The following is a 27,249-nucleotide window of genomic DNA, read 5'->3' on the forward strand; positions in this document are numbered from 1 at the left end:
GCAAATTCTGTAACAAGACATTTTATCAACCTTCCATTTTTACTATATACATACCTATTGTGGTTCCTTGAGAATGACCCACATAATACAGTTGTTCTTGGCCAGTTTTATTCAGAATGAAGTTAACTGAATCTGGTAGGTCATAATTTGCCATCTCATCAAAACTGTAATCCAAAAAAAGGAAACTTTCCATGGAGACATTGCATACAAATATAACAGCATTCAAATAACAAGTGTGTGCGTCTGATAAGTCATTGCACGCTGAACACAGCTGGGTACACCAGTCCTGAGTGCAGGAAACAACACTACCACCATTGCAGAAGCTTCTCTGGGCTTCCTGATAACCATGCCTCCTGAAAGAACCGCTTTCCTCATTTTTCATAAGACAGTGTGATCCATTTTTTAAATTTTCTATGAATGGGATCAAACAGTGCGTATCTTTCTGCATGAGACTTAAGTCTCTGCCCTTGCATATAGCTGTCAGTTGGTTACTGTGTCAATACATCACACTTTATTTGTCCATTCACTGCTGATGGGCATTTGGGAGTTTCCAACTTTTTGCTATTACAAATAATGTAACAACAAATATATTCCTGGCCAGGCCTTTGGTAAAAGCTCTCATTCTTGTGCTTTATGGCCTTGGGTGGGTTCTGGTATTACAAATGGGAAGCAAGCCCGAAGGCGTCCCTGGTGCTGACTTTCTCCAACGCCTGGAACAGGGACACAGCCCTGAGCCCGTGTACACGTGTGCTGTTACCACCACTCCCAACGTGTCAGGCTCTCTGCCAGCCTCTTTCCAGCTTGCATCCTCTCTGTTAAGCCCCCAGTGACCTTACGAGACAGGTATTTATTATCCCCATTTCACAGACACAGAGGGCTTCTGCCACATGCATCCCTAATGTCATGCAGCGATTAACTGGTCTAGCTGGAATTAAGAGAGAGAAGAGACCTTCTGGAAATAAGAAAAGTGAACATTTGGAGGACATGTTTATGAAGGAAAGGAGAAGTTATGGGACACAATTTACTCAGCAGAACCCACACCACCAGGAATGCCAAAATAACTAAAAATTCCTTATTGAATCTAATCCTTCAATATAACCATTTATTTATAATTTACCTTACTGCTATTTATTAAATTCCTAACATTTGGACTACATGTTTATGAAGGAAGGGAGAAGGTTAAGGTGTAGAACCTTCCATAAACCATTGGTTTCATGTCATATGATCTTGAATTCCCCATCTATTTGCCTCCCCAATGTTTACACTGAGGGTACCAAGGAAATAGATCCCTGCCATAATCGACTCAAAAGATACCTGAAGGCCCAGAATTCATCCTGAGAAACTGAAAGAGTCTTGTGTTTCCGAGACCAGGTGTTTCCCCTGCTGTTCCCCATCCACACGTCAAAGCCAGCATCTGCCAGGATGAAGCCCAGGCTGTTGTTGGGCAGGTTTGAGACCCAGTTACTAGCGTCTGCCAGCAGGCCATGCTGCAGGAACACCACTGGTTTGGGGCCTGGAAGGCAATCATGTTTGGGAGTTAGCAGCACAAAGCGTCAAAACTGACATGATAGCATGCTAACCAGAGAAGTCACAAAAGATCACAAAGCAAATGATGAAACAAACAAAACACCGAGGTGGTGTTACCATTCAGGGGTAACTGTACTGTACATAATGTGTGAAGAGAGCGTGGGAGCTGTTTTTCTTGGGCACATGAAGATACTTCTCACCCATCAAAGGTGTTTTGGGACTGGGCCATGGGAAACGTGAAAGTGGAAGTTGCTCAGTCATGTCCGACTCTTTGCGACCCCTTGGACTATACACTCCATGGAATTCTCCAGGCCAGACTACCAGAGTAGGTAGCCTTTTCCTTCTCCAGGGGAACTTCCCAACCCAGGGATCAAACCCAGGTCTCCCACATTGCAGGTGGATTCTTTACCAGCTGAGCCACAAGGGAAGCCCAAGAATGAGTAGCCTATCCCTTCTCCAGTGGACCTTCCTGACCCAGGAATTGAACCAGGGTCTCCTGCATTGCAGGCGGATTCTTTACCAACTGAGCTATCACGGAAGCTCATGGGAAAGATGATTGGACATTAAAAGACCAGGAAGTCAGGCTGACCAAGGAAAGACCTTAGGGGACCAGTGGGGCAGGAATGCCTTGCTCCAAGAGGCTCTGGGGCTGGTCCTCACTAACAGAAGGTGTGTCTGTGCTCGGTGGCGTCCGCTGGGGAGGGTTAAGCAAAGGCAGGAGGTTAGCACACAGGAAGCGAAACTCCTAGCTGCTGGTTCCAACCTGTGCCTCTTCAGACACTTAATGGAAAACCTGAGGCTGTGTAATAGCCAACTTTGAAGGGCAGAGTCTTGAGAAAGGAGGACGGGTTCCAGCGGGGAGGGGAGAGCCAAGGAGGGGAGAGCAGGATAAAGGGTGGGGCAGCCAGGACTGAGCGGGAAGGGGAGGCAGGTGCCAGTGTGTGGGGACCAGGAGTCAGCTCCCTACCTTTTCTTGAGGGAATATTTCAAATGCCTCTGAAATCTCTCTACACTTCCCTCCCTATCCCCCCAGAAGGTTCAAAGGAGAAACGTGGGAGTTAGCGGGTTGAATATATACCAGGAAACTCTTTAAACACCACCAGTAAATAACTTCTGGATTCCCACAAGCATTTAGGAGCCACGGATGCTTTTGCAAGAGGTGAGCATGAAGCCCAGGAAAGCGCAGGCGGCCAACTCAGGCGTGTGCCCACCACACACGGTGGGCTGAGGGGCCAATTATGGCAGCTAAGGGGCTTTCAACAACATCTGCAAATACCTCTACTGAAACCTCAACCTGCCATTTACCCCTGCATGAGGCTTAAAACATTCCCAGACCCCTTGCTCTATAATCCATGGAAGGGTTTCCCAAACCTTTATTTGGCTTGTATTTACGCTCCTGTATTTACCCCACATGTTGAATTTCCATGGACCTGGCTTCACCTAAAACAACCTCTATTGCAATCCATGGTTAAAAAGAGTCTGTGTGTAACAGAAAAAGAAACAAAGAAAAGTGTTTCAAAATGAAATAATCCACGTACCTGGATTACAGTAGTGATCCTTTTAAGCAGGGCAGGGTAGGGTAGAGAAAATTCAATGACTTGTTAAGACACCAGTCATAGGGGGTGGGAGTGGATCAAAGTCACATTTTTTTTTCTAATTCTCTTTTTGTTTGTTGGCATTCCCCCACCCCTCACTTCAAGCTGGATCCAAAAGTTCAATGAACCACAGATATAAAAGGTGACATCAGACAGGAAGGAGTGAATCTGGTCTTTCAAAGTCAGGTGTTTTCAAATCTGGAGGATCTGGGCCAAGAACTGCAAAGGGGAGGGCAGACCCCACGGCTTTCTCCTGGGAAATCCCAGCAGGGGAGGAAAGGGGCTGGCACAGAGAAGCACATGGCTAAGAAATGGCTCCGCCTGACAGCAACCTCAAGCCTCTCAGCTCCATCCAATTCAACCATCTGAGGAATGTTCACTGAGAGCTTCACTAAATACTAAGCAAAGCACTGAAAGCTAAAAAAATAATAATAATAATCAAGTGATTCAAAACACACAGTACATTTTCTGTAAACCCGTCCTGGTACATACTCCGTGTCAGTCACTGAGCCAGATTCAGGGATAAGAAAGTGGGTAAGCAGTGCTCCCCATGGAGCTTCATTCTAGTCAAGGAGACAGACAGACACAGACAGACAGACACAGACACAACCCCATGTGGAAAGGGCTAGACCACCACACAGTAAAACTCAGAGGAAAGAGAAAGTTCACTCAGCCAGGAGAGGAAGAGTTGAGACAAATCTCAAGTGACAGACTCCCCACAAAGGGCTCAGCAGCCTGGCTCTGCAGAAACCTGGCACTGTATCCCACGCCTCAGCCAGACGGGACCCCAGAGGGCGTTATAAAAGCTCTGAAGCACAGTGGTTTGGGGAACCCCTGGCAGGGCGTGGTGCCTTGTCTGATCTAGGCACAGAGGGGATATGAAGGACTTCCTTCAGGGGCACACATCCTTGCAAGTGGGGCCAGCTCCCCTTTCTCCCAGAACGAAAGAGGCCTCTGAGGAAGAAGCCACATGGAATATAACCCACTCGGCTTCCCATGCCCGTGACTCTATGAGACATGATGGGCCACCAACAAAAAGAAAATACTAACAAATCCAGGCCTGGGTGGAAAATGGGTGCTAAACTGCTTGTCCCTTCCCTCTGACATTTAGAGGATGCAAAACAGCAGCAGAATAGACATGGGCACTGGGACAGGCCTACCCACCTGTCTGCCAGCTTCTCCTACCTGCTACTACCTGGCTCCCATGAGATGGGGCAGGGGGAGGAAGGAAGGCACTATGTCCTCTCTCCCAACCTGCCACCAATCAAGGATCTGCTGGAAAAAGAAGTTTCTCTCTAGGAGGGTTAAGCCTACTGTCATTCACATCTTCCAATGAATTACTTTAATCAGATTTTTCTTCACCCTGCTGAGAGAAACTGACTGAAGTAATCGCTAGCTATTACTGTGCACCCCTGTGTTCTAAGGCACTGTGGTGAAAATCCTATGAAGTCACTACTATTTCCATTTAGCAGAACAAGAAATTATGGCTAAGAGAAGTCAAGTCATTTGCCCAAGACTGGATCAGAGTTAGTAAGTGGGGGAGCTGGGATTTGAACCCACATAAACTAATGCCAGGGTTTGTACTCTTAAACTGTTTTGCTATGGGAAAGGCTAACTACAGAGAGTCATTCTACAACACACGGAGGCCCTCAGGCAACGACAAGCAAAAGAGGGAAGTTATTCTGGAGGGAGTCAGACCAGGTGCTTTGAAGAAAGAAATCTCTAGTGGATGGACAGAGGAGACAGCATGGGAGGCAGAACCACAATATTCCACTTTGGAAAAAGAAGTTTCTCTCTAGGAGGGTTAAGCCTACTGTCATTCACATCTTCCAGTGAATTACTTTAATCAGACTTCTCTTCAGACTGCTGAGAGAAGCTGATTGAAGTAATCGCTAGCTATTACTGTGCACCCCTGTGTACACAGACGACTGTCCCAAGGACCAGCCTAGTCCACGCGTGCCAGCACCTGCAGCCTGGTCTGTCTGAGCAACAGATGGGACAAGGGCTGTCCTTCCTGAAGAGCCCTACTGCGAGTTTGTCCAAACTGGCTGTGCAAGGGCTGCAGGCTGAGGAAAAGGCCTATGGGCACCTTTAGCCCAGAGAGGGTGACTGACTTTATCAGTTGCCTACATAGTCAGCGCAAAGCCAGCAAAGAGATGCAGTCCCGTGATGGCCCTGATAGGGCCAAACACGGGTGGGAGCCAGGAAGGGATTACTCAGACTTCGAAAATGAATCTGCTGAGCCCACAGCCGCACAAGAGGAAGATGACTGGGTGCCTACGGAAGTTCCTCCCACCTCCCAAGGCACTGGCCTTCTCCACCAGGGCAGTGTCCGAACGGGCCTCCGCCACACTGGAAAGCGCTGTGAGAACTCAGCTGAGGTCCAGTGAAGAACCGAAAGGAGGAGGTGGAGGAGCAGATCACAAAGATCAGGACATTGGCATGAAACAGTCTTTGGTTCTTACTGGGTACGAAACCCTATAGGATTTACTCAGCCTCTCTGGAACACAGATGTTCTTATCTAAAGTGGGGGATGACACAGTGGTTGATAAATAATTGTGACTCAATAATAATAATAAAGGTACTAGAGTAATTAATTATTATTAGAACAGCTCTGTGAAGAAAGACGACATGAATGGGCATTCTTTAGCCCCAGAAACATAGTCTCAGTTACAGTAAGAGCACTAAGTGTTGACTGTGTGACGTACCATGCTAAACACTCTACATGCACCATCTCAGATAAGAAACCACACACCTCGCTGAGTTGGGGCAGCAGGCTAAACAGTGGTCCATCAAAGATGTTGTGCTGTTTAGTCGCTAAGTTGTGTCTGACTCTTTGAGATCCCATGGACTATAGTTGACCAGGCTCCTCTGTCCGTGGGATTTTCTAGGCAAAAATGCTCGAGTAGGTTGCCATTTCCTTCTCCAGGGGATCTTCCCAACCCAGGGATCGAACCCACATCTCCTGAACTGGCAGGTGGATTCTTTACCACTGAGCCACTGGGGAAACCCATTCCTAGTTCCTGGAACCTGTGAACATGTTACCTTATATGGCAAAAGGAACTTTGCAGATGTGATTAAGAATCTTAAGATGGGGTATCATCCTAGGTTACTCAGTAGGCCCAATGTAACCACAAGGGTCCCTCTGAATGACAAAGGTCAGAATGAGAAAGAAACTGGAAAATGCTACTGGCTTTGAGAATAGAGAAGGGGGCAGGTAAGGTGGGTAGCTTCCAGATGCTGGAAAAGGCAAGAAAAGGGATCTTTCCCAAGTGCCTCCAGCAGGCAGCCCTACCTTGATCTTAGGACTTCTGACCTGCAGAACAGTTAAGATAAAAAAATCTGTGCTGTTTTAAGCCACTAAATTTGTGGTGTTTTGTTATAGCAGCAATAGGAAATTAAGGGAATAGTTGGGTGCTAGCTTTTATCCTCACTTTTCAGATAAGGGCTCTGAGGTACAGTGTAGCTAAGTCATCTGTGCAGAGTTACACAACTGGCAATCCTAGATCAGAATGCTCTGCAATCCCATGGACTGTAGCCCGCCAGGCTCCTCTCTCCACGGGGTTTTCCAGGCAAGAATACTGGAGTGGGTTGCCATTCCCTCCTCCAGGGGATCTTCCCAACCCAGGGACTGAAACCAGGTCTCCTGCATTACAGGCAGATTCTTTAAAGTCTGAGCCACTAGGGAAGTCCAGATCACTGCACTCACATTTCACAGTCACCCTGCTAGAAAGGTCATGACCCTCAGCAGGAAGGAACACAACAGTACTGGGATTACAGAGCAGGGAAGAAAAATACCCATCCTCAGGGCACCTTTCTCCCTAACAGTAGCCATGGTCACGATGATTGCTAAGCAACAAGAAGGTAGCAACCATTCTGTCCCATTCACTGCACCATCTGTGGCACCTGATGCTGAGTCTGCCTGCATCACTGCAGGTAAATTTGATAAATAAATGCAATAGTGAAGGAATGAAGAAAGGAAAGGAAAGAAAAAAAAAAAAACAGTGCATACTCAAAGCTATGGATTTTCTAGTAGTCACATACAGATGTGACAGCTGGAACATAAAGAAGGCTGAGTTCTGAAGAAATGATGCTTTCGAATTGTGGTGCTGGAGAAGACTCTTGATATTCTTTTGGACTGCAAGGAGATCAAACTGGTCAATCCTAAATGAAATCAACCCTGAATATTAACTGGAAGGACTGGAGCCGGAGTGCCAATACTTTGGCCACCTGAAGCAAAGAGCCAACTCATTGGAAAAGACCCTGATGGTGGGAATAACTGAAGGCAGGAGGAAAAAAGGTGACAGAGGATGAGATGGTTAGACAGCATCACCAACTCAATGGACATGAGTTTGAGCAAACTCTAGGAGATAGTGGAGGACAGGGAAGCCTGGCATGCTGCAGTCTATGAGGTCACAAAGAGTCAGACACAATTTAGCAACTGAACAACAACAACAAATCGACACACACACACAGATACACCATGTGCATTTCCCAGGGCACAGCCTTAATTAGAGCTTCCTATGTTCCCACGATGGCGCTAGACCATTTATGTTACTCTTCCCACATTATAGATGGGGTCTCTGAGGCATAGAAAAAAAGAAATAATTTGCCCCAGGATGCAGATACAATTAGTATATGGTGGAGCTGGGAACCATGTGATCAGGTGACAATCAAGTGCCCATTACCTCCATGCCAAACTGCCTTTCTGCTTTCCACACCCTTCTCTGTTACCACAGCCTGCCTTTAAACAGAGGTGCCGTGCCTCTGAGCTCAGGAGGAACCTACCCAGCTGTGGTCATCATAAAGTGTAGATGCTTTGGTCAACCCAGGCCTCAGGAGGACCAGGACTGCACTAGCAGGCAAACGAAAGCCCTGGACTGGAGAGATTATCAAGTAATCTGAAAGGGTCTGGGCCCTCTGAGAGTCTAGTGGGGAAGCCTGAGATTATAAGCATCATCACCCACATAATACACTATTATTTATTGTCTTAACTGTCTTAACTGCTGTGAGGGAAACACACAGAGCTACGGGAATGTGTGGCCAGAGGCCTGACTGGGTGTGAGTAGCTGGGGAATTCCTCCCTGATACAACACTGAGGTCAAACAGGAGCAAGACAGGGCGTACAGAGGAAGGAGGGGTGCTGAGCCAAGCATCTCCTCTTTTCACTCTGACTCCCTGCTCCTGGCCCCAATCTGCAAATACAAAAGAAACTGCCGTGCAGCTGACACTGCCTTGCGGCCCTCAGTTAGGCAGAAGGTCTGAACACAGCCCCACACCCAGCGTGTCATCACGGCCCAAGGGCATGAGCTCAGAGAGCCAGGGTCAACAAGCCCAGGCACTGACTAATGGCCCTACGTGTGCCCAGTGCCACCCCGGGGGGAGGAATTGCATCCCAGTTGATCAAGGCCTCTGTTTACCTTGGGAGGGCACTGCATTTTGGAAACGGTTTCCTTAGGAATCACATATAAGAACAGAAAATTCAGAAATTGGCTGGAATCCTAAAACATATAATCAAAATTAATGAAAAAAAAAAAAAAACCCACAGGCTGATGGCCTTTTCCTGAAAAACCTAACTCACAAGTCAGGTTGTGAATTTTCAATTATAACTCAAAATTCTACTGTTGGCGCTTTATCTGATGACCGCTTTAGTTTACAGTTTATTTTGCAATTAAGCAGGAAGTTAAGTCTGCCTCACTGATAATTGTTGCCGTTTTACCTATTTGGGACAAGGCCTTTATTCCTGTGTTTTAGCCAGATAAAATAAATATTTTGACTCCCATAGATTCAACTTGCTCAATGCTTATTAAATACATAAGGTCACACACTCTGGTTCAAGGAACACTGAACCTGGAGTCAGACTGGCTGGGCCACTAGCCTTTGATGTAAAGCAAATTCCTTTCCCTCATTGAACCTAACTGTCTTGCCCAGTAAAATGAGGGTGCGCTGCTCGAGAACCCGGGTTCCCAAACCCTAAGATTTTACCTTGGAATCCACTAGGGAGTTATGTTAAAAATGCAAGCTCTAAATCCTCGGTTCAGGCAGGACTCTGAGATCCTTCCAGTGCCAGCATCCCATGACTTTCTGAAGTAAGGCTCAGCAGATGAAAATATAATCACTTCCCTATGAAGGATGAATTTCTGAATTTCAATTCCCTTACAGAATTAGTGTAAAGGAGGGGGAGCTCAACACTTGAGGGAGAAGGTTGTGTAACACAGAGAAACAGCCCACACATGCTCTACGGGTCATCAAGAGCTTTCTAAATACACAATTCAAGCTGCCTAATTCATAGAGGTCTGACTAGACAGGTAAATGATGGTCTAAATCAGGGGATTCTCCACTGGGTCCATAAACTCTCTGCATCCTAATATAAAACCTGTGTGTGCACAAGTGTCTATTTTATTTTACTTGAGAGAGGATCTGTTGCCTTCATCTCCTCCAGAATCCCAGTTCTGATGACTGCCAGACACAACTCTGAATGAGGCCAGCCACACAGACAATATGGCCATGCTGGTTGCTGTGAAGAATACAAAGGTGACAAAGAAACAGCTGCCACCTTCAAAAAGCGGCTGTGGGAGGGACTGGGGGGCGGGGTAGGAAGGAGTACACACCTAAGTCAACCCCACAACAGTGAGGAAAGGACCTCAAGAGGGTTATCAGCAAGACGTTTGGGAAGTGGTCTCCTTCCTGCTCAAGCAACCAGGGACACTGGGCAGTTAAGCTGGGTGGGGCTGCAAGCGTGGGAGAAAAAAAGTGTTTTTAAGGATGTGTAGAAATGAAGATGTAGGCATGGTCATCACCATTCCAGCGGGTTGAGTCACCAGCTGAGGCCCAGAGAGAAATTAGCAAAAGGGGAATAACTCGTTTGGATTTGAGAGTGTGAAAGAGTGGCTCTTTAATACTTATGAACTGATACAACTTCAACGATACCATTTGCAATCTGGCTATGGTGCCAATTTAAATCTGTGCCAATGAGAAATGAGAAATGTTTCTTAGATGATGGGTAAACATCAATGGTTCTCAAGCACTCCTCATAAACCAGATGAAAGAGATAGTCTATCCCATTCTACCGAATAAGACACCATAGACATCCTATCCTATGACTGCAATCACTAACTTGGGGAATCATGACGTTCTCTGCACACACCCAAGGTGAACTTCAAAACTCCACTGCTATACAAAATGAGGGTGGATAGTGCAGACATCAGCCAGGACACAACATGAAGGAATGGTGTTATCTCTATTTATCATACTCATGAAGATTGCTGAATGCCAGTATCATATAATTATACTTGGGCTCTAAGAAGCTTAATCCTGCAGAACTACATAAGATGGATGAGAGCAAGGAGGTTGGTAGAAAGGAAAGTAGCTGACATGGTAGAGGAGCCATGCAGCCAAGGCCTGTGACAAAAACCTTTTGATGATCCCCAAGTGAGGCTCTACATACAATCGGAGAGGGCCACTGAGGCAGGACTGAAAGACGCTCACCACGCAGCTTTAACGAAGGGTCCACAAGGAATGTGGTACCTATAAATAAGTAACGGAGGTGACATTGGCAAGATGGAGAAGGGACAGGCTACCCACGCCAGGATTCTTCGGCTTCCCTGTGGCTCAGACAGTAAAGAATTTGCCTGCAATGCAGGAGACCTGGGTTCGATCCCTGAGTTGGGAAAATCCCCTGCAGGAGGGCATAGCAACCCACTCCAGAATTCTTGCCTGGAGAATCACCATGGACAGAGGAGCCTGGCGGGCTACAGTCCATGAGGTTGCAAAGAGTCAGACACGACTGAGCGATTAAGCGTGGCACAGCACAACCCTAGTCCCCTCACAGCAACCATCTATTGAAGGGTTGTTAGCATCCCTGAACCTAGGAGTAAGGTTGTAGCATCACAACAGAACACAAAAACTAAAAAAAAAAAAAAAAAAAAAAAAAAACCTACACTAAGAAGGGCAGGGGCTTCCCTGGTGGGTCAGTGGTAGAGAATCTGCATGTCATGCAGGTTCAATCTCTGATCAGGGAATATCCCACATTCGGCAGGCAGAGCAACTAAGCCCGTCTGACACCACTACTGAGCCTGTGCTCTAGAGCCCTCAAGCCCCAACTACTGAGCCCACTCGCCACAAATACCGAAGCCTGCCCCCCTGAGCCTGTGCTCAGCAAAAAAGTGAAAGTGAAGGCCACTCAGTCGTGTCTGACTCTTTGTGACAGCATGGACTATACAGTCCATGGAATTCTCCAGGCCAGAATACTGCAGTGGGTAGCCTTTCCTTTCTCCAAGGGATCTTCCCCCACCCAGGGATCGAACCAACATCTCCCACATTGCAGGCAGACTCTTCACCAGCTGAGCTACAAGGGAAGCCCAAGAATACTAGAGTAGGTAGCCTATCCCTTCTCCAGGGTCTCCTGCATTGCAGGCAGATTCTTCACCCACTGAGCTATGATGGAAGCCCACAAGCCACTGCAATGAGAAACCTGCGAACCACAACTAGAGAGCAGCCCCTGCTCATCACAACTAGAGAAAAGCCCACACAGTAACGAAGACCCAGGATGGTCAAAAATAAATTTTAAAAGAATTATTTTTTAAAAAAAGAAGAGTGGGGAGAACAGCTTCACTTCATTCTCAATAAACGAATTTATGTTTTAAAGGATCATGTAATGACTTATAAATAGTACAGATATATGGCATTATTTTCTTATGCATTAAGAACATTAATTTCTTAAAAGATAAGCAGAATGAACTGCCCTATCCTTGTTTTGAAATTCTTTCTCTTTCTCAGATTCTGAGTTTATTTATTTCAGATGGCCACGTGCGGGGAGCCGGCCTGCTCAAGGCCCAAAAAGGCCCTGGGAAAACCTTGAAAGAGGCCATTCCCTATCCCGCCACCCCATGATAAAGTAGTAAAACATTTGCCGGGTCTCCTCTGTTCTTCCTTGAGAAAAATGTACTAGTGACCTTCACTTAGTAGTTTATCTTGGAATGCCAAAAACAAGATGTAAGCTTCTGCAATCACTTAAGACAAAGAATTGTATTGATGTGACAAACACCAGATGGCATTTTTTATGAATTATGTTTTCTGCTTGTACTAGTATAAAGGTAGCTGTTTTACTCAATAAAATCGCTGACTTGCTTCAAGAGCATTCAGCCCTCTCGACCCCATCCTTTACTTTCAGCTTCTTTTCCTCAGGCTCCCGTGCTGCTGCGGTCGGGACTTGTTCTCTTTGCCGGCTGGACCCGGCAGCCACGTAAGCAGTCACAAGAGCTTGAGGCAGGGTGGTGGCCTGGCAGAGAGGAAAAGGCTAAACGGAAGCCATGTAACATGGGAGCTTAGAGAGGACTTGTCAGCTCCTGGAGGATGGGAGTCAAGAGTGACTGCAGTTTCTGGTCCTGGTCATTAGGATAATGAGGGTGTTATTAACAGAAGAGGAAGTCAGGAGAGGAAGAGGCAAGGATGAGCCAGCTTCCAAGTTGGGTGTGAAGGATTTTATGTATTCTTTCTGTCTATCTGGCTTAAATAAGCCAAGCTAGCACCACTGACACCACTGCTCCAGGATGGGAGTGAAGGACAGGCAGAACCTCAGCTCCATGCTCAACCGTGGACCATGGGAACGCAAACCGTCAGAGAAGCACCTATGCCATTCTGAGGAGAATCACAAACTCCTTTAGATAACTGACCACCTTCATAGCTAGGTTCCAGACTTGTCTCTGAGCTTAGGTCACAGCAGGTGTTACATACACATCACTGATCCTCTACAGGGAGGCCTCTGCAAAGAAGAGGAGAAGGGTGGGGGCTTGATGCTACGACCAGGCTTAGAGTGCCTTCAATCTGTTCCCTATTCTGAAGACCAAAGATATCCACTGCCCCAATCCACATATCCCTGCCAAAAAAAAAAAAAAAAGGAATCTAACCCATACAACTAGGGAGAAATAAAGACTAACGGGGAACTTTGAGATCATCTCAGGCAATCGACTGTTTTTAAAAACGAAGAACCCAAGACCTACAGAGGTGAAAGCACGAAAGTACTTATGGGCAGGCAGAATTCCCCCATCTCCTCTTCCTCTCACCTGAGAGCAAGTCAAGAAGGATGCTCACCTCCTAGGGTACAGCAATTTCACCTGCAGTGGTTGAGATAAATACCACAGGAAGGTACCTGGCACTCTTTGCTTTAATTGCTATAGGAGAGAAAAGCCTGGAGGTGGACATGGAAAAAGGAGGCACATTCTCTAAGTTTGTTTTCACTGAGGTTTCCTGTATCTTTTAACAATGGCTCACATTACTAATTATATTAGCCAACTAGCCACTTTTAAGAGAAACAGTATCAATACATATCTTTCTTTATATTGAATCTGAATTCTGTATACAAGGTTCACTTTAAAAATAAAAAAGAGGAAGGAAATCAAGATCATATGTTCACTCTGAAATGTTTTGTGTGTTTTGAGCAGAAGAAAAATAGAAGCCCTTGTTGTAACTCATTTCTCATTTTGTAACATACATTTAAGAGGATCTATAAATTATAAAACTCTCAAGAGTCAGAAATTAAATTTCAAAAAGAGCACTGGCTGTCTTCACCAGGTAGCATCATCAAAAGACTCATTATGGCTAGAATTTATGGGAGAAAAACATAGATGAATCAGATTTTATTAAGAGAAAAATAGACAATAATATAAAGCTCAATTAACACAGAGGGCTTTTAAATTCACCTTGAATAAAAATTTTCTACTCACATAAAATTTTGAAGAAGACACAGTTATCCATTTACCTTAATCTCACCTTAGTAGCCTAAGGAAAGTTTCTAAACACAAAAAGTGTTTTAAAAAAAAAATCTATACCTACAGAGGCAATTGACTATGGATCAGATCCTTATTCTGATGTCTGTTCAGTGATTTCAAGAAGTCTATCTAGAAATTCCTCAATCTGCACTGGAAACCACAGTTTTGCTTGAGTTATGAGACACAGAAAAAATATGCATATATTTTAAGCCAAAGCTATAAGAACTTTCAAGTATTCCTAATAAGCATAGTTACCAGAACAAGAGCACATGGAAAGTAATTTAACAATATCTGGGTCCTCCCTGGTGGTTCTGATGGTAAAGAGTCTGCCTGCCAATGCAAGAAGACTTGGATTTGATCCCTGGGTTGGGAAGATCCCTTAGAGAAGGGAATGGCAACCCACTCCAGTATTCTTGCCTGGAGAATTTCACGGACAGAGGAGCGCTGAGGGCTACAGTCCATGGGGTCACAAAGAGTAGGACATGACTGAGTGACTAACGCACACACATCAAAATCACAAATCCACATATTATCCTCTGACCCAAAAATTCTATTTCTGAAAATGTCTTATAATAAACTTGCACACAAACAAGGTTATTTACAGCAGCAGTATTTGTTAATAGAAGAGTAGAAATAGTCCAAATGGCACTAAGAGAACACTTGCTAAATAAATCATGACAGTTATACAGTGGAATACTATGTATTGGTAGAGATGAATGATAAAGTGCTCTTTGTACTGTATGAAAAATATGCAAAACATTAAACAAAAAAATTCAAGAAACAAAAATGTGCGTTATATGCCACATTCTAAATTAAAAGGCAAGCAGGGAAAATGATCATTTATGTTTGTTTCTAAAGACACTTTTTTAGAGATAAAGAAATTTAAAATAAAGAAATTTTGGAAGGATACATAAAAAAACTGGGAAGGTAAAGAATGAAATAGGAGGGAGGTATTTTACTGTGAGCTTTTTATTCTCTTCAATTTTTGAACTATGTGACATTACCTACTCAAAAAATTAAGTAATTTTCAAATAGCAAGAGTTATCTACTTAATGTTCAAATAACTTTATTAAATAAAATGCTTTGTTATAACAATGAGATATTTTAGCATATTCTCAAGCAAACCTGACCTTTGAATCCTTAAGTGAATATGAAATTAGATGATTCTTGTCCTTGCTTCTTTAAAAGAAGTGTTTTAATATACCTTGCATAAATGTAATATGTTGCGTACTTTGGTCTAAAGACAATCCCATTTCAATGTTTTCAAGTTAAATCTGAATTTGTGACTGATATAAAAACCAGCCAAATTTCAGCAAAGCAATTAAAACTTCAGAACTTTCCTGTCTCACGACTGAAAACACCCATACCTTTGTCCGAACGGTTTTTCCTCCCATAGGGAATTCGATTAAGGCAAAGAATATACCCATCTGCTGTCACAACCTGATGTTCCTCACTAGGGTATCCCCAGCGCAAGATAATTTCACTCTGTGGAGCAAAGGAGAAGACAAAAAGTCAATGATCAAGTTTTATTTAAGAAACCAATCATTACTGAAATTTTAGCCTGCTCAATCTAGTAGCCAATCTCCATCACAAGAGTAAATACTCCACTTGTTTTACCCCTGCATTCTACTCAGAGATGCTTAGTAAAACCTTGGTTTCACCATTCTAACAAGTTCTGCACCAAGTGTGCCTTATTTTACCATAGCTTTGGGCTTCTTTGGTTCCATCCTGGCTCCCAGGCACAAATAAGCACGTCTTTCTTTCTTTTCTAAATATGCCAGTTAATTCTGTAATCTACAATTTTCCTTGTTTTAAGAGACCCCATCCTGGGAAATGAAGGATAAAAAGCATTAATCTGTTTTTAATCAATGGAACAATAAATCTACACTAGAATGTCAAGGCAGAGTTGAACAAGATAAAATGATATAGATCCAGAGCAAATCACTATCTTATACATCTTAAACTAATGCAATGCTATATGTCCATTACATCTCAATAAGACCAGGGGAAAGATGAAAAGGAATAATGATCAAATTCACATAAGGAAAGATCCATGGGGCAATTAGGTTTCCTTTCTTTTTTTATCGAGGGGATGCTCAAACTACTGCACAATTGCACTCATCTCACACACTAGCAAAGTAATGCTCAAAATTCTCCAAGTCAGGCTTAAGCAGTACATGAACTATGAACTGGGTTTAGATGTTCAAGCTGGGTTTAGAAAAGGCAGAGGAACCAGAGATCAAATTGCCAACATCCACTGGATCATCGAAAGAGCAAAAGAGTTTCAGAAAAACATCTACTTATGCTTTATTGACTATGCCAAAGCCTTTGACTGTGTGAATCACAATAAACTGTGGAAAATTCTGAAAGAGATGGGACTACCAGACCATCTGACCTGCCTCCTGAGAAATCTGTATGCAGGCCAAGAAGCAACAGTTAGAACTAGACATTGAACAACAGACTAGTTCCAAATAGGGAAAGGAGTACGTCAAGGCTGTATATTGTCATCCTGGTTATTTAACTTATATGCAGAGTACATCATGAGAAACACCAGACTGGATGAAGCACAAGCTGGAATCAAGATTGCCGAGAGAACTATCAATAACCTCAAATATGCAGATGACACCACCCTTATGGCAGAAAGTGAAGAACTAAAGAGCCTCTTGATAAAAGTGAAAGAGGAGAGTGAAAAAGTTGGCTTAAAGCTCAACATTCAGAAAACGAAGATCACGGCATCTGGTCCCATCACTTCATGGCAGATAGATGGGGAAACAGTGGAAACAGTGTCAGACTTTATTTTGGTGGGCTCCAAAATCACTGCAAATGGTGACTGCAGCCATGAAATTAAAAGACGCTTACTCTTTGGAAGAAAAGTTATGACCAACTTAGACAGCTTATTAAAAAGCAGAGACAGACATTACTTTGCCAACAAAGGTCCACCTAGTTTAAGCTACAGTTTTTCCAGTAGTCATGTATGGATGTGAGGGTTGGACTACAAAGAAAGCTGAGTGCCAAAGAATTGATGCTTTTGAACTATGGTGTTGAAGACTCTTGAGAGTCCATTGGACTGCAAGGAGATCCAACCAGTCCATCATAAAGGAAATCAGTCTTGAATATTCATTGGAAGGACTGATGCTGAAGCTCAAACTCCAATACTTTGGCCATCTGATGGGAAGAACTGACTCATTGGAAAAGACCTTGATGCTGGGAAAGAATGAAGGTGGGAGGAGAAGGGGACGACAGAGGATGAGATAGTTGGATGGCATCACCGACTCAATGGACATGAGTTTGAATAAACTCAGGGAGTTGGTGCTGGACAGGGAGGCCTGGCCTGCTGCAGTCCATGGGGTCGCAAAGAGTCGGACACGACTGAGCAACGGAACTGAAATGATAGTAGATGTTTAATATAAGTTTCAGGTATACATCACAGTGATTCATAATTTTTAAAGGTTAAATTCCATTTATAGTTTTTATAAAATATTGTCTATATTCCCTGTGCTGTACAATATATCCTTGAAGCTTCTTTATTTTACATATAGCAGTTTGTACCATTTAATCCATTGGGCAATTGTTAACTAGGAGCTCAGTGGCATACAGCTAACTCAGTTATCCAGAAGACAATGTAAATAAGTGTTCGTGATTCTCTCTACCACAAATACTTGAAAGGATTTGTTTATCATTCTTCCAGTAAAAAATTAAAAAGGAAAAATGTTTTTAATTTTAAAAAACCTTAAAAAGAAAAAATCAGGAACAAGAGATAAAACGTAACATTAAGAACCCTGATAACAGGTTGCACTCTCTTGACTGACTATAAATTTATCAAAATCTCCAAAGCTGCCTGATTCTTCAGTTGTGTCACTGTTTTAAACCTGCTGTTTTCTGTAGCAATCTATAATTTCCTGATATTTTATGCCTAAATAAAGTATCTCCCGATTTAATTGTCTGCTTAAGATTAATAACTTTGAAATGTTTTCATTACTTGAGGGATTATTTTTGCTTATTCGTTCTAATAAAATTGTTTTCAGATACTTTGATTTTTGGACTGAACTATGAACACTGTAATCTGTCCTTGTTCAACACATTCAGTATTAACATTCTTCGGAAGTTTTAACACTTTTTTATTGTTGTTTAGACAAATTCAGTGAGATTTAAAAATGAAATGAATGTCTAAAAATATCACTTATCCTATTAAGTATGATTAACTACATATGTTTAAGTACTGATTTCATCAGTAAAAAGAGGTTTGTAAAATACACATTACCTAGTGGGTAAAGTCTAGCTAACTGAACTGCAGATTCAGAGAACATGAAAAACATAATGAGATATAAAGAGAATGCAGTTTGTAGCTTCATGTAGCTATGTAATTGGATTTCAGAAAATAACATTGATCACAGATGTGTTTTAAAAAGGAGATGCCTTTAAGAAACTTACCACATTCATATTTGTTTCGGGATCCACAGGTGTCTGCTTCCGTCCAGATGCCTGGGAAGGCAGGGTCCCAAGGACCAAACCGACCAGCAAACCCCTGAGCCACATTTTCATTCTGTATAAAACAGTCTGTTGTTATTTGCCTACACCAATTTTACTACACAAAATTACATAGGTAAATAATGCTCCCATACAAGGTTCTTAACCAGTTTACGTCAGGTAAAAGTTAGGCAAAGGACAAATATGGAACAAATGACTCAAGCCACACCTCAAAGAAAAAATTCAGGAATTCTTTTTAACTAGGAAACCTCCCACCCACCACCCTCAGTTAATTTGTGACACATGGAGCCCACAACACCCACCCACCTCCTCACCACAAAGTTAAACGTAATGTTCCTGCAGCAAGAGCGGAAGAGAGGACTCAGAAGAGAATATGTTGAGAAAAGGGAAGATCACCAAAATTCCAGAGCCTGGTAACCTCCCACCTTTTCCTCTCTAACTGTGATTTAAATGTTCTGAAGTTCAGGCGGCGGGAGGAGCGGCCGCGGTCAGGCTGCTCAGCTTCGCGAGGGCTCCCGCCCGCCCCGCCGCCACGACGCCCAAGAGGAAGGTCAGCTCCGCCGAGGGGGCGGCGGAGGAGGAGCCCGCCCGAGAGGAGATCGGCGAGGCTGTCAGCTACACCGGCTCCTGCAAAAGTGGAAACGAAGCCAAAAAAGGCGGCGGGAAAGGATAAATCTTCAGACAAGAAAGTGCAAACAAAAGGGAAGAGAGGAGCAAAGGGAAAACAGGCGGAAGGGGCCAACCGAGAGACTAAAGAAGACTTGCCTGCAGAAAATGGAGAGACTAGAAACGAGGAGAGCCCGGCCTCTAATGAAGCAGAGGAGAAAGAAGCCAAGTCTGATTAATAGCCACACACTCAGTCCTGCCAGTGGTCCCTGTCTCCCTTCTTGTACAATCCAGAGGAATATTTTTATCAACTATTTTGTAAATGCAAGTTTTTTAGTAGCTCTAGAAACATTTTTAAAAAGGAGGGAATCCCACCTCATCCCATTTTTTAAGTGTAAATGCTTTTTTTTAAGAGCTGAAATCATTTGCTGGTTGTTTATTTTTTGGTAAAACCAGAAAATAGTGGGATATTGGATATGGGAGGCTTTGATTGTCTTGGGTGTCAGCTTAACATTCCATAGATGGGGGGTAGCTTTTATATCCTATAATACAAAAGCACACTAAATGGCAGTTTGGAGTCAGTTGTGCACTTAATGTCTTGAACACTTTAAATTACTTCTCTTCCCATATTGTTTTGGTAGAATTATTTCCTACAGCAAACCACTATTTGATCTTGGCTCTCCTGGTCAGAATTTTGTGCACTATACTATAACATCTTTGGTCGTGGTAGTCCAGTTTTCCTAGTAACTTGGTTAATGTGCTGTGAACGATTGACGGTTTGGGTATGTAGTGTATATGATATTAAATTGTGAATCAGTGGGACTTATGATGTAACAACATATCAATATTTGAAGATATTGGTACTTGATATCCTATTAAGGAAAGTTTGCTCCAAATTTTAAGCTGGAAAGTCACTGGAATAACTGTTAAGAATCACAACTACATGATATTTTAGATTTCTGGTACATATGTGAAGAATTGTGTACAAATTGAAATGTCTGTGTAATGACCCTCAAAACAACCAATAAAATCTCAGTTATAAAAGAAAAAAAAAATAAAATAAATGTTCTGAAGTTCAGCTGATATCAGCTCCTATTCTCGCTAGTTATTCACTTCCCTTCTTGCACAAAGTTACACATTAGGATTTGAATTTGTCACCCAAGGGGAAAAAAGTGAAATGAAAAAGATAAGAGAGCTTGCACAAGAAATAGAAGGAAAGAAGATTGCCCCTCTCCGCTTCTGAGACCCTCTCCAGGGATCAACACAGACCACAGTTCTAACAGTGATGGCACAAAATCACAGCACAGCAAAGACCTCGGGGATGGATATTAAAGGCAAAATGAAATGACCCTTCCAAGGACACGCCGATGGTTAGAGGCAAAAGTGGGACTACAGTCCCAGCCTCCCACATATTTTAAAATAAATATAGTCCCTTAAAGATATGAATGATGGCAGACGAATGGACAAGGAAGCTGTGGCACATATACACAATGGAATATTACTCAGCTATAAAAAGGAACACATGTGAGTCAGTTCTAATGAGGTGAATGAAACTGGAGCCTATTATACTGACCAAAGTGAAGTCGCTCAGTCGTGTCCAACTCTTTGCGACCGCATGGCCTACCAGGATCCTCAGTCCATGGGATTTTCCAGGCAAGAGTACTGGAGTGGGTTACCATTTCCTTCTCCAGGGGATCTTCCCGACCCAGGGATCAAACCCGGGTCTCCCGCATTGTAGGCAGACACTTTACCGTCTGAACCACCAGGGAAGCCCATACAGGCCAAAGTAAATCAGAAAGAGAAACACCAATACTGTATATTAATGCATAAATATGGAATTTAGAAAGACGGTAACAGCGACCCTATATGCAAGACAGAAAAAGAGGCACAGATGTAGAGAACAGACTTTTGGACTATGTGGGAGATGGAGAGAGTGGGATGATTTGAGAGAATAACATAGAAACATGTATATTACCATATGTAAGACCAGTGCAAGTTAGATGCATGAAGCAGGGCACTCAAAGCCAGTGTTCTGGGACAACCCAGAGGGATGGGGTACGGAGGGAGGTGGGAGGGGGATTCATGATGGGGGGACACACATGCACCCATGGCTGGTTCATGTCTATGTATGGCAAAAACCATCACAATATTGTAAAGCAAGTATCCTCCAATTAAAATAAATTAATTTTTGAAAAAGATATGGATGAGTGTATCCCAATACAAAGACTTGTATAAAGATGTTCGTTAACAGTTCTACAGGCAATAGCCAAACACGAGAAAAACCTAAATGCCCTGAATGGGTGAATGGATCAATATATTATGATATATACACACTATTCAGCAATAAAAAGGAATGTACATAAATAACATGGATGAATCTCAAAATAAATATGGTGAGTGAAAGTCCACAGTCCCAAGCACATGAAGTGTGCAGTTGCTCAGTCGTGTCCAACTCTTTACAGCCCCATGGACTATAGCCAGTCAGGCTTCTCTGCCCACGCAATTTTCCAGGCAAGGATACTGGAGTGGTTTGCCATTTCCTACTTCAGGGGATCTTTCTGACCCAGGAAATGAAACTGCATCTCTTGCGTCTCCTGCATTGGCAGGTGGATTCTTTACAAAGCCAGATCAAATAGATACACATGATTTCATTTCTATAAAACTCTAGAAAATGCAACCTACTTTCTATTGACAGAAAGCAGATAAATGGCTACCTGGGGAAATGAGGGGCAGAAAGTAAGCATTGCAAAGGGGTACCCAAAGCACAAGGAATCTTTTGGGGGTAATGGACAGGTTAATGACATTTTAACAATCATAGTTTCACATGTATAAACATATCAAAATGCATAAAATGTACATTCTAAACATGTCCTGCTAGTATTGTACATCAGTAATTCAACAGAGCTGTTTTTGACATGGGCTTAAAACCCAGTATTCCATAAGTCTTAAGAAACTGGTTCTCAGATGATGGCAAAAGAGAACTAACTCCCTTCGGCTGATGCATCTCCTGCTGGTGATGGAGTGATTTCTCCCAGAAGTGGTGAACCTGCAATTTCTAGACAGGAATGGATATTATTTTGAATCTGTACAGGTAAAGTCACAGGTTTGCATTTCTTTATGTTGGTTAGGAAGGGCTGTACAGTTCAGGTCTACCTTTATCATAAATACAACCTTCCAAAAGCCCATTATTACCAGGGAATACCAAGTAGATTGAAAAAGAAAAGTAAAAGTTTGTAACCACAGTTTCAAACAGTAACGCCTCCGGTGGCAGCTGCTTTTCTACTCAGTGCCAATACTCCTGGATCTGGGGCAGCTGTCCACAGAGAAAGCTCCAGAAGGATAATATCTGAAGCTACTCAACTAGAAAAGTCATCCAACTGATTTTTCCTTCCAACAAAACACTGAACAGTTTCTCAACCTCTCAGTTAAGTAACTGTCATAGCATGACGACTAAGAAGTTCAAGGAGAAAAAGTCTCCTCCAAGATGGATTCAGTAGGCTCTGCAACTTTATCTCAATTCTTTTGGTACTGCTAACAACCCAACTAAGTACTTTTCTGTCTTCATTTTACAGCAGCCTGAGGGCACAGCCAGTCTCTGGGTCAACTCTGAACCCCCCAGGACGCAGCAAAGCATGGACACACAACAGATTCTGAAAAACAGGATTGGGCAGTCCAGAGTTCAGTAGCTGAAGAAAAGATAAGCTCCAAAGCAGCTTGTTATTTACCTAACAATAACAACAACACTAATGATTTTGACTCCCATTTAAGCTCTTGCTATGCTCCAGATTTCGCAGGCAGTGCTTCGGTCCTACTATGTTCATTAAACCTCCAACAACTCTCTGCAGTACCGTTAAATTCTTTTTCCAGGAAACTCAGGCTCACCCAGGTTTATTACTGGAAGTAAAATGTCCCGTGGTTAAATAGTATTGCCGGGATATTCACCAGGACAGGTGTCAAGCCGCTCCTTGACCACGCCTTTGGTTTAAAAGTAAGCGAGGTTTGGGGGCTGCCTGGCGGAGCTAATGCGAGTAAAGGACGAGGAGGAAGTGGGGGAGCTGGGAATCAGAAATCCTGGGTGTCGCTGCAGCCCAGGGAAAGATGAGCAACGTCAAGAGAGCCCTCAACTCTAGGGTGCCCTCGGGCGCTCCGGGAACCAGCGCAGAGGGATCCTGCAGAGGATCACAGGCGGTGTGACTGAGCACCCGGGAGGGCGCGGGGCCCAGGCCTCGGAGCCCGCGGAGGAAGGCCGATGCTGCGGCGCCTTCACCCCAACAGTGCAGCTGGGCCGGCACTCACCTGCAGCCGTCCTCCCGGGCCGCTGTCCAGAGCCACAGTGCCGGCTCGAGAGGCTGGGGCGGCCGCAGGGAGCCTGGGGGGGGGGGGGGGGGGGGGGCGGAGCCAGCTGGACCCCGAGCCCGCGCCCGCGCCCGCGCCGGCGCCAGGCTCAGGCAATCTAGCGCTCCCAATCAGATCCGCCTGCCGCCGGGCAGTGCAGCGTAGATGCCTTCGCTTGGCTCCCGCGGAGCATGCGCCTTGGGCGCGCTCGAGCGGTGCGGCGTCCAGCCACCGGCTCCCGGGCGGAGCGCATCGGCAGCTCCACCCACAGGCCGCGCCGGCCGGATCTCAGAGGCTGCGCGGGCTCCACCGCAGGAGCTCCTGCAGAGCCGCTAAGCTCCGCGCCTGAAACAGAGAACGTGGGCTCTGTAGATGTAATTACATGCTACTTACGAACCCCTCAGCGGTGTGCCTGAGGCAAGGCAATCTTGCTGTACATTTTATTTTTATTACTAAAATGCCTAGCATTAAGTGGGTAAAGAGTTTGCCTGCAGTGCGGGAGAACCGTGTTCGATCCCTGGCTTGGGGAGATCCCCTGGAGCAGGAAATGGCAACCCACTCCAGTATTCTTGCCTGGAGAATTCCATGGACAGAGGAGCTTGGTGGGCTACAGTCCATGGGGTCACAAAGAGTCGGACACGACTGAGTGACTAATACTTTAACTTTTGAGGATAGTAGGGGAATAGCAGCCAAACAAGAGCCTTCCTCTCCTGCTTACATTCTAGTGGGAAGAGACACCATGAATAAATAGAAAAACGAAATAGTGAAAAGTGCCATGATGAACAATAAAGGGATAATGAAGGTGGGTGCTATGTTATGTTTAAAGTAACCAGGAAAGTACCCTCTGATGACACTTCGAGCACAAACAAAAAGAAGGTGATTTCAAACCATGTGGATACTGGGAAGGAGCATTCTGAGATGAGAGGATAGCAAGTGCAAAGGTCCTGAGGCAGGAATATTCTTCAGTTCAGTCGCTCAGTCGTGTCCGACTCTTTGCGACCCCATGAATCGCAGCACGCCAGGCCTCCCTGTCCATCATCAACTCCCGGAGCTTACTCAAACTCATGTCCATCGAGTCAGTGATGCCATCCATCCATCTCATGCTCTGTTGTCCCCTTCTCCTTCTGCCCCCAATCCCTCCCAGCATCAGGGTCTTTTCCAATGAGTCAACTCTTCACATGAGGTGGCCAAAGTATTGCAGTTTCAGCTTCAGCATCAGTCCTTCCAATGAACACCCAAGACTTATCTCCTTTAGGATGGACTGGTTGGATCTCCTTGCAGTCCAAGGGACTCATAAGAGTCTTCTCCAACACCACAGTTCAAAAGCATCAATTTTTCAGCACTCAGCTTTCTTCACAGTCCAACTCTCACATCCATACATGACCACAGGAAAAACCATAGCCTTGACTAGATGGACCTTTGTTGGCAAAGTAATGTCTCTGCTTTTTAATATGCTATCTAGGTTGGTCATAACTTTCCTTCCAAGGAGTAAGCGTCTTTTTATTTCATGGCTGCAATTACCATCTGCAGTGATCTTGGAGCCCCCCAAAATAAAGTCTGACACTGCTTCCACTGTTTCCCCATCTATTTGCCATGAAGTGATGGAACCAGATGCCATGATTTTAGTTTTCTGAATGTTGAGCTTTAAGTCAACTTTTTCATTCTCCTCTTTCACTTTCATCAAGAGGCTTTTTAGTTCCTCTTCACTTTCTGCCATAAGGGTGGTGTCATCTGCATATCTGAGGTTATTGATATTTCTCCCGGCAATCTTGATTCCAGCTTGTGCTTCATCCAGCTCAGCATTTCTCATGATGTACTCTGCATATAAGTTAAATAACCAGGGTGACAATATACAGCCTTGACGTACTCCTTTTCCTATTTGGAATCAGTCTGTTGTTCCATGTCCAATTCTAACTGTTGCTTCCTGACCTACATATAGGTTTTTCAAGAGACAGGTCAGGTGGTCTGGTGTACCCATCTCGAATATTCTTAGTGGTGTCTAATAGGTGGAATTTGGTCAGTGTGGCTGGAACAGAAAGGCAAGGTGGAAAGCGGTAAACCATGATGTCCCAGAGGTAATTGGGGGTTTTGGGGACCAATTGTAATGACTCTATTACTTCTTACCAAGAAGAGAAGCCATTGGAAGGTGTTCAGGAAAAAGCAACATAACTTTGTTGGCCATATCGTTTGTAACTATTGCCACCTGTTCCATAGATTGTCCTTTTATCTTGTCAGTTATGTCCTTTGTTGTGCAAAAGTTTTAAGTTTTATAAGGTCCCATTTTTTAATTTTTGTTTCCTTTGCTTCAGGAGACAGATCATATATATAAAATATAATGTTATGTATTATATATCTATCTATATATTGCTGTGATTTTATGTCAAAGAATCTTCTGCCTATATTCTCTTCTAGGAGTTTATGGTTTCAGGTCTTACATTTAGGTCTTTAAACCTCTTTGGTTTATTTTTGTATATGATATGAAGGAAATGTCTTAATCTCATTGTTTTGGTTGTAACTGTTCAGTTTTCTCAGCACCACGTGTTGAAGAAGCTGTCTTTTATCCATTCTATGTTCTTGCTCTCTTTGTCATAAATTGGCCATAGGTGTATGAGTTTATTTCTGGTCTCCCTATTCCATTTCCTCTTAATAGTTTAACTCTTAAGCAGGCCATTTTTCCTTTATCACAAAGAAGGGGACGGTTGAGTCAAGCTGAAGGAAATAGGGAGCTTGCCCTGTCAATATCAGAGCAGCGGCACATGCCAGGTAGAGATTCAGAGGATGGCAGTGATGGGGGTGAGGATGGGGGAGCCCATCATTTATGTATGTGAAGGGAAGTGAAGTGAAAGTCACTCAGTCATGTCTGACTCTTTGTGACCCCATGGACTATATAGTCCATGGAATTCTCCAGGCCAGATTACTGGAGTGGGTAGCCTTTCCCCTCTCCAGGGGATCTTCCCAACCCAGGGATCGAACCCGGGTCTCCCACATTGCAGGAAGATTCTTTACCAGCTGAGCTATGAGGGAAGACTGTATTCCCATGGAACATACAGCCTTGATGTACTCCTTTCTGAATTTGGAAACAGTCTGTTGTTCCATGTCCGGTTCTAACTGTTGCTTCTTGACGCGCGTAAAGCTTTCTCAGGAGGCAGGTACAGTGGTCTGGTGTTCCCATCTCTTGAAGATTGATTCCCATCTCTGTGAAGAACTGATTCATTGGAAAAGATGCTGATGCTGGGAAAGACTGAAGGTAGGAGGAGATGGGGATGACAGGATGGCATCACTGACTTGATGGACATGAGTTGAGCAAGCTCCGGGAGTTGGTGATGAACAGGGAAGCCTTATGTATGTATGGGCACATAAATCCTTGTGAGAACTTTGGCTTTTATGAATTTGGAAATGTTCTTGTTGTTTTAATATTGGTTATTATTGAGTTTGCAGTTGTTCTATAAAACACATGATATTTTTAAGCAATGAAATTGTGCTTATGTCTTTAATAATTTGTCTGCAGTTTCTTCAATACCCCCTGTCACAGTATAATCCACAAATTTCTGTTGGAGTTCTGTAACATATTTTTAAAATGATTCATGGTTCAAAACAAAAACCAGACAAATGAAAAAAGGCAATATTAAAGTAGAGGGACAGTAGGCAATTACATTTTTTGTCTGTACCATTCATTTCATTATAGAGAAAGAATCTTCCAAACAAGAGAAGAACCAGGCTAAATCCCTGGAATCTTCAGGAGAAAAAGAGTGAAATGGAGCAGATTGAGACCTGAGTAAAGGCTACAGTGGTCAGCAGTCCTGGATTCTTCCACAAGATTCTGGTTAGCGGTAAACCCTGGGAACATGGAAATCAATGTTAATTCTAAGTGCCAATCAGTTCCAGACAAACCAATCTCACAATTACACTCATGAAATTTGCCTTTTCAA

The 27,249-nt window shown here is 43.8% G+C and overlaps 1 protein-coding gene and 1 pseudogene across 7 annotated transcripts in view; one reads left to right on the forward strand and one right to left on the reverse strand.

The window, feature by feature from the left end:
* Window positions 1-27,249, reverse strand: part of LIPA (lipase A, lysosomal acid type) — a 138,436-nt gene that overhangs the window by 17,027 nt on the left and 94,160 nt on the right. For 2 of the 7 annotated variants that reach the window (XM_065922885.1, XM_065922886.1), the window contains exons 3-6: window positions 18,323-18,434; window positions 15,259-15,376; window positions 1,315-1,513; window positions 55-164 (exon numbers count right to left, since the gene is read on the reverse strand). In XM_065922885.1, the coding sequence (XP_065778957.1) occupies window positions 55-164; window positions 1,315-1,513; window positions 15,259-15,376; window positions 18,323-18,433 (538 nt within the window). In that variant the 5' untranslated portion in view covers window position 18,434. Of the gene's footprint in view, window positions 1-54; window positions 165-1,314; window positions 1,514-15,258; window positions 15,377-18,322; window positions 18,435-18,685; window positions 18,718-18,804; window positions 18,964-23,281; window positions 23,466-27,249 lie in introns of those variants that run through there. The other 5 variants (XM_065922884.1, XM_065922887.1, XM_065922889.1 and 2 more) reach the window with 5 other exon arrangements.
* On the forward strand, window positions 18,502-20,001 carry LOC136157272 (non-histone chromosomal protein HMG-14 pseudogene; annotated as a pseudogene).

Source organism: Muntiacus reevesi, chromosome 2, assembly GCF_963930625.1.
Source record: "Muntiacus reevesi chromosome 2, mMunRee1.1, whole genome shotgun sequence".
Lineage (NCBI taxonomy): Eukaryota > Metazoa > Chordata > Mammalia > Artiodactyla > Cervidae > Muntiacus > Muntiacus reevesi.